The following is an 11,303-nucleotide window of genomic DNA, read 5'->3' as shown; positions in this document are numbered from 1 at the left end:
CCATCTTCTTCCCACCTCGGACTGCCGCTGGGAATCCTTACTGTCGTAACCGATATCAAGGAGCATAGGAAAAAAGAAATGGACGTTGTAAAACAGATTGATTAAAACTTAATTGTTTATTTCTAAAATAAGAGTGGAAAATTTTTTCACCAAAAAATACCTTAATCCAAGAATCTACTTTGCCTAACGCAGCAAACGTTTGACCATACTTGTTGAAAATATTAGGAAAACGCCAAATTCATCATGTGAATCAGTGATAATTTCATAAAATCCTTGGTGCTTAAGTAGGAGCATTGAATTTTCAGAGAACAAAATTAGTAATTTATGATCCTCTGAGTTGATTATGTCTATCTGTGAACCAACGCCTCACCTATTGGACCTACAGAGCCGTCGCTCAGGAAGTATTTGAATAAAGTGGCCAGTCGTAATTGTGAGTAGGACGAACCAGGAACTGTTTCGACATCTTTTTGAAGAGACGGGTCCGGGGTTGGAGGGATTGTGATGGTGGCAGCCTCCGCTAAGCCCCTTAAGGCGGCTGCGCAAAGAGCAAACGACGGTCTTCTGAGTCAAAGTAGACCAGCTGCCAAAGTTGGCTGCTGCACATGTGTTGTATGCTTCACGTGGACATAAAGGTAGGAGTAGGGGAAGGGGCGCGTTTCAATTAGCCAGTGACTTAGCTTTACAATGAGTCTAATTGATGGAGCTTGTAGTTAATGGTGGTGGTTGTAATGAATAGACAATGACAAGCTGAGCTCAGACAATAGACCTTACCCAGAAAGTGATGCCACTAATGATATTTATTTTTATGCTTCTATTAGAAGCTCACAATAAAAATAGCAATAATAACAACTATGGGTGGAAATGCTGCGCTTGTGCTCCCTAGGCCTTAAGCATATAAGGGCTTTCTTCACTTAAGACAAGGAGTAGATTAACTGTAAATGTAAATAAGCGTTAGAATACGAGATGAGCTTAAGTCAACGTAAAACATTTAGGCTCACAGATATGACGTATAAAAAGGTTTGGCACCGTGGCGACAAAACACTTAGCAGTAAGGGCTAAGCAAACCATCTCACATATACACAAGACTTGCAGATGCGCATTTCTTGCGTGAGTTAGTCCAGAACATCCCGGACACCGTTCATCGGCTCATCAGGTTTTCAAGCAACAGTAGTGCGTGCCTGTCCACGCAGAAGTGCGCGTTGACAGACGATGCCTCTTGTCAACGAGGAGGTTAAGTCCGAATGCTCACACCTCTACCTGTACGGAAGGCTTCAAATACAGTAGGTATAGTGATGGCAGGCTCAGCAACTCAGCCACTTAAAAACAGGAGAATAATTAGGTGGTTTGAGGGTGAGCGCTTCAAAAACGTCAACATATCTATGCGTCGGTGATCTGAGTAGCGGTGGTTCCCATATCCTAGTCTTGGTAGTCCAATCTGTAAACAATTGGCCAGGGCATTGAGCGCCTAATTCTGGACGTCCGTTTGGTGCTGGATCGTAGGACGAAGTTTTACAAGAAAGGTGAGCACTATCGTACCCAGAGGTTTTACTTCCGTGTGGTTTATGCACGCTGCGACAAGGCAAAGTGAAGTAGGGTGCCATTGAAAGGCTCAAATGTGTTAACACATTTTTATCCGCCAAAGGTTTTGGGATATTATGTAACCACTGAAATAAGTGGATTGATGTGAAAAGAGTGGGTTGCTGAAAGATGCGTGCAGGTGGCACTTCCTGAGGTTTGTAGCCCTCCTCATGTATGTGCAGAAGTCCTACTTTGATTTGAATATCAGTCAGAACATAAATTAATCTATTTTACTTTATTAAACGATTTGTTACTCTTAATTTTAAATTTGTCCTTCCTTACAATTCAGAAAATATTATTTGGTGTAAACAGACTCAAAAAGTTTATTTCTGGATATTATAGGCAAGACAAGGGGAGAAAGATGAATGGTAAGATTTGGTTGGAAGTTATGCAAATTGAGTTTTAATACTAGTAATGTAATTTTTAAGACATAGTGTATTTTACGTACAAATCAAATGAAGATCTTCAGATAGGAACGTTTATTGACGATGATACTATTTTGGATGGGTAAACACAACAGCGGTGCTTTGCATATGCTCAAAAACTATTCTTATCATAGAATGGAAGTAGGTTCGTGGGGTGGCTAACGGGTGGAACAGCTACACAGAACTTTCATTTAACAACGATTTATTTGAATAGCTTTTGATACAAAGTCATAGGAGTGTTTTCACGCGTTCTTCTGTCACTACTGAGATGTTTATTGTTTTAGTATGGCTTTTATTTTTCTAATTCATTCAACCAGCTAAAGCGGTACTTTAAAGTATAAAGTTTGTGTATCTTCGGATCGAGAGTACTCCGTATCTGTTTAATTATTAAACCTACACGATCCCTTAGAATGGACAAATACTGAACACATCATATTTTCGAAACTAGACGCAGGTAAGAAAATTGGGATGTGATATATGTGCGACTCTAGAAAATCCAAACAGAAATATTTCACTGATGGCGTGGGTGAATTGTTTTTTAGCAAAAATGATACGTCAGATTCGAGGAAAATCTTTGGCGGAACTGCGTAGACTGATCGAGAAATATCGATATCACTGCCTGCCTACCCAACCCTGGTTGAGTCAAGTTTTCGATCTCAGCAGTAGAGTTTCCACTAACATTAGCGGTAACTAGATTTTTGTCACGACTTTGTCCGCTCTAATTTGCTTCCTTAATATCACAAAGACCGCAACATGACACGAAACCCAGTAAAACTTCCAGGCATTTGTCGTGAGAGCCACCTTGTTAGCTCTGTCAATTATTTGTTTTGGTTTAAATTTGTGTTATTCTTACTGTTAAAATGTATGAATCTGTATTGGCTTTGAGGTGCCAAGTGCGGTTTTAACTTTCAAACTAGAATTTTATGCTCTATTTCATTCGTAGATGGAAATAGGGAATAAGGAACCCAAAAGGTGCCTTAATAGATCGCTTGAAGTATTTGCGGCACAGATAAAATTTCAAATCGTGATTTACAACTTCGTGTTGAAGATTAGAGTTGTTCATATGCGTCTAGCTCAAAGACAATCAACTGAAATTATGGTAACACAAGTTTATGCGTTACTTGATGAAAGCTAGTAACCCAAAAAGGCTTGAGTCAAATATCACTTATTGGCTAAATAAAGTAGCTTAAACTAGTACCTTTTGCTTCGACTAGCTGAGTTATTCAAGGAAAGGACGCGATTTCCGAACCCTATAATTGTGTACATCAATGCTCTTGGCGTCCCACAGTAGTAGCAAAGAACAACAAACTGCGATACATAATTTGAACCAATTTAAACTAATTAATAAGGTTAAGAAGCCAGATATCTAAGAGGGATTCTTTGTGTTAAGTAAACGAACGTCAAAACGAAATAACTTGGTAGTTTTTTCCTGTTTCTCTGGCACTATAAAGAAGAGTCATGGTAACTCTTCATAAATTGATACTTCATTTGCTACAACCAATGTATATGATTGCACGGGATACTAAATTAGAGTCTGATACCAAAAACTAATCAAAAAACAAATGCTGTTGCAGCGCTTTGGTCATTCCAAGGGAAGTACTAAAGCATATCTGTCTGGAAACTGGTCTATTACCAACGTAAGTAAAAGTGGGAGACCATAGATATGACTAAAAAAACCAAGATACTAAGATGGCGGTGTGAGTGCAGAGATCAAAGGGCTCACTTCGTCAAATAGGCAGGATAGACAAACACCGTTCTGTGATCGGCTTAGAGGTCTACTGCTAACCTTATATGCTAAAGACTGGAAAGACCTGGTCTTTCTGTGATAGCTGGATAACAGCAGATGTTTAACGCAGCTGCTAGGACGAAAGGACGAGGGGGTCTGTGATTAAATCTCCGAAATTTGTGTAGACACTAAACTAGGGCTGACCTATTCTCCTGTAATCCAATCCTCGGAAACGGTACGAAATAGTGCAGTTAAGACATCGACCACTGTTAATCCCTTTTACAATATATTACATCGACATCACGCTGCACCCTTCATCTTTTACGATACTGATAGCACCCAACTCATCTCGAATGCCATTATTATACAGGTCTCCATATTGTCGACCATAATAAATGAGTTAAAGCTGGGATTAGAAAACCGAGTTTACTGTAACATTCTGGGCGTCTACATTAAATGAACTGCCTCTTTACAGTTCTGAAATGAACTGGACCTTTGACCCAAACCAGGCCGGTGTTTCATTTTAATGCGTGTTTAACCGTTTTTGTTCAGACTTAAAAGACCGTAGATACGAATATTTTCATCGCTTAAACAAAGTGTGAATGCCTACATCGTTTTAAAAATAAGTTGTTGAAGTTATATTAGATGCAAACGCATGGAGTAATTGATAGCAATTCAACCAGCTTAGTCCAGATTCATACAACTATTAGTTAAAAAGTACATTTGGTGTTTATCCTCAAGAATGATTTATTCTCTCGAACACATTTATTTACCTTACGGTTAATAAGGAAATTGCACACTTGCTAAAACACTCGAAGAGGGACGTAGTTTACGCCTAAACGAGGACCTGGTCAAAGTAAGTACTCGTTGCTACCGCGGTGTGATTTATCACTTTTGGCAATTTAAACTCTCCGAAACTACCTGTTTACATAGACTTCAAAAATTGTCTGTGTACCATGCATTCGCTAGAATTCTACTTAGTACCAACATACTCACGCAAATATGGATAACACAAACTTATTCCTTCACTCCTGCTCCCTCGATTGAGACTTAAAAACTGCTGTTGGAGACTGCGGTTTGCCCAAGTTTTGAGAAACTGAGCTTAGTTATCGGTTCCCCTTATCTTCAAAATAACCCACTAAATATTCAAGGTCGTGTGGCTCTCCACGTTATTTGTTTATAATATGTAGGCAAGTGGTTTATGACTAAGCTCCGAAAATGCAAATACTAGCATTGACATTTGAGGGTGACTAAATGCAGTGCCCCGATGGTAAATCCTGACTCAGAATCAGCTGGCTATCTGCTTTAGTCAAATCCCTTCCCCTTGTTGTTCTAGTTTAGATTAAACTGGTGCTAACAAAGATTCTCCTAAGTTCCAAGTAATTGTCATAATGACCTCCGAACAACCTATACAGTATTTTACACTCGTAAAAATTGATGGATGATCGTACTAAATTTATGGACTGTACCTGCAAAAGTGTGGCTTCTGAGATATCCTCGAAGAATCCGCAGGGCATACAAGTCTTTTTCAAGTGTACAGATACCTCGGATGCAGTCATTTGGAGTGGCTTCACGTTCCACTGCCAAAAATTTTACCTCACGAGTTACCCTCAAGTGGGAAAGGACTGGGAGACTGATAGCACCTTATGGAGCCATGTAACTAGCATGACAGCCGGAAGACTCAAAAAGACTGTAAACTTTTAAAAACTTTTTAACTTTTCTGTCACAAAAATTCATTAGCTCTTCTCCAATATCTACTGAAAATTAATGGCGTGAAAAATCCTGACGAAATCTCTACAGAAGACTTCGAGGGTCTCACTCAGCTCCCCATCCAGTGGCCTCTACCTGTGTCTCTGACTTATTCATAAAGGAAACTAATATCGCAGTATCAACCTTGGATGACTAACGAATGATAGAGAGAATGGAGAGAGGGGAGTGCGAGTAAATCGCCACTGCGGCGTAATTAGCATTTCATTAGTTCCGGCCGTGGCTTAGTCCGCGGCTCTGTTGATGCCGTCCCAGCTCACGGACGGACCATGTGTCGGCAGTCTGATACGGAAACCGCTCGATTACCCGTCTATTTAATTTACCCGCTTTGAGGCCTCCGAGAGCAGATGTTAAAAGGCGACAATTTTATCTTTACCTTATGAGGGGCTTGAGTCACATCTATCATCACTTCAATTTATACAAATGGGTAAGGCTTAGAAAAATCCACAGACATTCAAAGTAAAATATTGTGACTTTTGACCAAAATCTTGCTTAAAAACATGAGGATAGTATTAAAATAGAGACGAATGGATTTTTGTGTTTGTCAGTTGTAGAATAATATGCCCCGATGTCACTCGTCTTTCTACCAGACAAGAAAATTGGATACTTCGGCCCGTTGATCGGGTAGCTTTCCGCATATGTTCCTTACTGTTTGATACTATCCCAACACAGGTGATACGACTGAATTTCGCTTAAATAATCAACCAACCAAAGCGCATCTCAAGTAGTGTCTGACAGCAATTAGCCAAAATGATCGCCCTTGGAAAATGACACACTCCAGAGGTCATAAAATTTTCCAGGATAAAATGGAGAAATGGATGCAGGTTAAGTTTCCCTAGACTCTCACTGATCATTAGGCTAAAGGAAGTTCGTGAAGGTATCCTGAGGATGCATATAACTACTGGAAATGGATTTTGCTCTAATCCATGCCGAACAATTGTATAATTGATGCCATCCTACTTAGGGTAATGTGATAAGTTATATAGCGATGATGTTGGAGCTAAAATCATGAAGTCGAATTAGATGCAGCCGAACTAGCTGTACAGCCGTTACGAGACAGCACTATTCAAAGCGTACAGTTGGCATAGAGGCTGCAACAAGGCAGATTGAATGCAAACAATTATCAACACACTATACGTATTATGATTTTGATTTAGCCTTAATGCTCCTAATCAGTATATGTCTACATTCCACACCATTTCAACGGTATTATGTAATAAAACCGATCTTATGATAGGAAAGTGATTTCTATTGTAAAAGAGTACCTTATTTGAATTAAAGAGATATTTTGGGCTGCTATATCAGCAACATTCCTTGGTGGATGATGTGTACTAAAAAATTCGTTTGGCCAGTACATCTGAATGCTGGATGATTTTGCCTACAACTCAATGTTTCGTATCTAAAAATAACAGTAAATTTTTGAGCAAATTAAATAACAAGAAATTTCTCAGCAATTGCATCCTAGCCCAACTTTTTTTCTTCCACTCACCTGTTATTTTTGTTCCGTTTAGCCGTTTATCTAAGTAATTTCCGGGCCCTTAAAACGTGGCCATTACTCATTGGTCACCATCCTAGAACGAACATTTCCGAAGCTAACTTTTGTTACGGGCTAACTCTACCAAGCCTTTTCACTAAACAGTCCAGAAAAACAAGGTTCTAGCCGATAAAAGTTACTATGCGTCATCTTTTGTAGGTCTTCACAAATCCCATCCCTTTTCCCTGTCATCTATCCATTCAAATGGATGCAAACTTTCTTTTAAATGCGGTCCAGAAATGGAAGGAAGATGGTTGCTTGCCTAATTTTTTTAATTATTCTTTAGGCAGTAGAGGTTCTAAGGCTCAATCCAATGTACGACAACCAAAGTGGCACCCAAATTACTTTATAAAATTACAAAGTCTCCGATTAGCTTTATTATAACAAATTAGATGGTCTGCGGGGTAGAAAGTGTAATGGAGTGTTTGGATGTAAAGGGAATGATCAAATTATGCCATGGATAATCAAACCAAGCATAAATACATAATAAGTGACTTTATGGTTCCTAATTTTGACTAAGTAATTTAACCAGTTAGTCTAAATTTCCACAGTGAAAGTTACGTAAGTGAGTGATGTAATCTCAAAAAGACCTGACCTCTTCATAATTATAAAAATACCACAAATTTATCAAACAAACAAAATCAGCTCTCTTGAAATGTATGTATATTCGGGCTAAATTAATATTATTTCTTTATAAACTCCAATTTCTTTAGTTTATGTTTCATACTGGTGTGAACATCAAAATCTTCACTGTGAATTTCAACAGATTTCGTTATCCATTTGTAGTCGAATTTATCGTCACTGCATTTAATTTATTAATAGCCATCTTTAAAACATTATTTTTAGGAAGCCTGTATTGTTTACATGCATGGACAATCCAAGTAAAGTACTGATGAGGTGCTGAGCTGCTGCAAGTGGTCTTCTCGGTGAGCGCACTCACGGCACCTGCCTGGATGCTACGGCGCTTTATTCAACGGCATTCCCACTTTCCAGGTTAGTCTCGTATGCGTCCGGCGTCACAACGCAGCCTCTTCATATGTGGACATGGGGAGAGAGATGGGGGAGAATTGGTTATCACATAGGCATGTAATTTATTTTTCGTCTTCGTCTGTACCTCCTCTTTGCACACACCCACCCCTGTTAGTCACAGTTGCTTGCTTTATAATGATGACAATGGTGGCGTCGTTGTCACTGCATTTATGCGTCGTTTTCCCTAGACTCCCTTGTTTCTCTGTGTCATCCCCCCAAACAGTCTTGGAACCTTCGATTAGTTTACGGGGTTTAAGTATTTTGGCTAGTTATGCTTGCTGATATCTTGGGAGTGTCATATTGTCATTGGTTGATTTCCCAGCCATCGAACAGTCTGTGCAGATCATGGACACCTTAGCGTTCGCCCAGTTTAGCGATTTCACAGTTGATTACAAAAATCACGATGGGTATAATCAAAGAGTAACCCACCAATGGGTACCTTAAATTAATAAGGAATTAAACGATAAAGTGAAACAGTTGAAAAGCAATAAAAAGTGGTGCTATTTGAACACAACTGCATCATGGGAGCGTTTTATTTTGCCATCAAGTTAATCAAGAAATACGGTAAATCGAGAAGGTATTCTACAGATAACTTCAGAGGCCCTTATTAATCAGCCATCCTATAAGTTAATGTCGTCTATTTTTCCTTGTTTTTGAGTCATTTCAGTTAAATATACTTATCGGCATTTATTAGTGGGAATGATCTTACGGATTTCTCTTTCTCAAATCTTTTCCTTTTGAGGGGCGTTGATGTTAATAGGTGCTTTGTAATTGGTCATGCTCATACGTCTCAATTTAATAAACTTTACCATTTGCTTCCAAAATTGCGTAATAATGGACTTAGCTGACATTCAATGCAACCGATGTAACTTTGGTTTTGCGGTTTATTATTGAAGAGATGAATTATCAAGTAGCTCGTATAATTGTTCTACCAATAATTCACATTTTTGCTCTGTTGCCATAAAAGCATAATTTGGCAACTGGGTTGAGTTTATTCGTACCTGCATCAGACAGTCCCGAGTTACATTGTGCTTTCGTCTGTTAATTTTTCCATTGTCTTGGCCTTTTAAGCAGTAAATTTTGGGTTTACTGCCGAGTTTAGTAGACTGGTAAGACGAAAAACGAGTGTAAAATCGACATCTGAGGTTCAAGCTCCTAATATTACAGAAGGTGGTTACCTTAGGTAGTCAATCTGATCAAATTATCATACTCCAATTTGTTATCCAAACATGTTCCTCGGTGTTTTTGAGTGCCTGCGTAAACTAGCAATAACAAACTTGTTACTTATTTTATTACCAAATTTGTTGTTTACAGAAGATTATAAGGTTAGTTTAGGTCATCCATCCCGCAAACTGAGCCAAGAAGAAACCCAACTTCTAAATTAGCGATTGAATGCCTTGATTTCTCCCTTGTGTAGATCTGTTGTTGCTTTAATCCCCTACTCGGTTCTCAATATGAGAGATTTAGACATTAACATTTCGAAATGATTCTCTGTTTCGCATACTTTTCATAACTGAATAAAAGCTAGATAATTTACTTTTTCCTATCTGATTTTATTTTGCCTTTCATTTTATTACTTATTCATTCCAAAAGGTGTTGTTGCAGTAATTAATTGCTTTCAAATAAAATTTGATTCAGAGGCACTTGTTGTTCATTATGAAGGAGTGAGGTTGGTTGTCAAGACGTCTACGGAGGTGTGTGGTGGATGATTCAGTCTTTACATCAGTTATGGTGGTATCATTTTGTGGGTTGATTGTGCCTGCTATAAGAAAAATTAGGAAGAATTTAATCACACTTTAAGCACCTTTATTGTATGTTGTTCTTTGTTTAAGGAATTACGCACCAAAAACCTTTCATCCGCTACCATAAGCTGCTCTATAATTAAAGTGGGTCCTGAAGATATCCTTGTTTTGATAGTGGTTCTTACCTGATTTTCATGCTCCGATATTTGGCCAAAAATAAATCTCCTTGTCTACTGAACAGAAGCGCGATCTCGCATATGTGTTATACCTTATTCTGTCATTTGAGTTAGTAGCCATTTCTGCACCATACACTGTTCTCAAGGGATATGTCAGTTCTTTAAAGCTAATTAGTTAATAAAGGATTTTAAAATTTGCTTTAGAAACCGCTTTTCTCAAAACCGGAAATTTTTCGTTAGCCTTTTCCATGTTGTCGAAAAATTGTTTACAGGACACCAAATATGTCAAACTGTGATGCTTTCTATTCCTTATCCTATTCCAAAATGCTGTGCATCTTAAATTATTCCTTTTCAGTGCCCCTCTACTTTGTCTACTTTTGGGGTATCACGATTGGAGCAATTATAGATTCATCTCGATGATACATTTAACCGGTCTCAAGTGCTCACACTTGGTTGCTTTTTCTGTCTATTCCAGAAAAGACAAGATGTCAAAGTGGCTACGACATAATGAGTCAGATGATTCATCCCTCAATTCTGTCTTGATTGTGACTATCTGGCGAGTCGGTGTTGTTTCGCGTCCTCCAAACTACACCAGGAAAGGTTCCCTATCTTCATGAAATTTATCATTCAAGTTCCTATTTTATACCTTGCACTGCTGGAAGGTTTAAGGTACATCAGCATTTTTACACTAAGTCACGGATCTACCAAACAAAACCCCCACAAATATGTTTAGAGACCCCAGTTTACTAATTTGTGATAAAAATATGGTAATGAAAATGTATTAGCATAAACAAGACGGCTAAGTGTATGGCGATTAAGCTCATTAATGGATCAAATAGGGGAAATTTTGCATCAAGGTGATGCCAGTATGAATCGTGCTTGCAGTGAAATTGAGGTAAATTCTGGTTAAATCCATCGTTTTGAGTAATCTCATCATTTGATAAACATTGGAAACATAGTTTTTCTGAGCTGCTTCAAAATGTTGCAATCATGACTGAAAATACATCCAGCACTTAAATTCCATTAAAATCCAAATATATATTCATTATAAGAATTAACTATCCATCTTCAGACCTAAATCTATTCCCACTAAATAACAGGCCAGTTGGTAGTTTTAAGAGGAAATGAACCAATAAATACACAAAGATCTCAAATTACCACGCGAAAGATTATGAAGCTCAGTTTACTTGTTTCTGCCAGAGAATTCATTCCAGGAACCGCGCTTAGCAACAAATCTGTTGTTCGGTTCAATTAACTCTAGCTAGCTGTCTTTGAATGCGCAGCAATAAATAGAATGAGTATAAAGTAGCCAAATTCTGCTTTAAA

The 11,303-nt window shown here is 38.4% G+C and overlaps 1 protein-coding gene across 1 annotated transcript; it reads left to right on the top strand. All coding sequences in view use genetic code 11, as the record gives it.

Annotated features, from left to right (window-relative positions):
- Positions 1–963: 963 nt before the first annotated feature.
- On the top strand, positions 964–9,768 carry EGR_00611 (hypothetical protein; the record flags this gene model as incomplete). Its single annotated transcript, XM_024489860.1, has 10 exons — positions 964–1,017; positions 1,787–1,946; positions 2,013–2,085; positions 3,057–3,137; positions 6,849–7,009; positions 7,317–7,391; positions 7,597–7,691; positions 7,744–7,911; positions 8,513–8,606; positions 9,653–9,768. The coding sequence occupies 10 exons, from the start codon at positions 964–966 to the stop codon at positions 9,766–9,768; spliced, it is 1,077 nt and encodes a 358-aa protein (XP_024355857.1).
- Between the last annotated feature and the right edge of the window lie 1,535 nt (positions 9,769–11,303).

The sequence above is a fragment of the Echinococcus granulosus genome, assembly GCF_000524195.1.
Source record: "Echinococcus granulosus chromosome Unknown EG_S00002, whole genome shotgun sequence".
Lineage (NCBI taxonomy): Eukaryota > Metazoa > Platyhelminthes > Cestoda > Cyclophyllidea > Taeniidae > Echinococcus > Echinococcus granulosus.
Note: the sequence above shows the minus strand (reverse complement) of the source record. Positions and strands in the feature narration are given on the sequence as shown.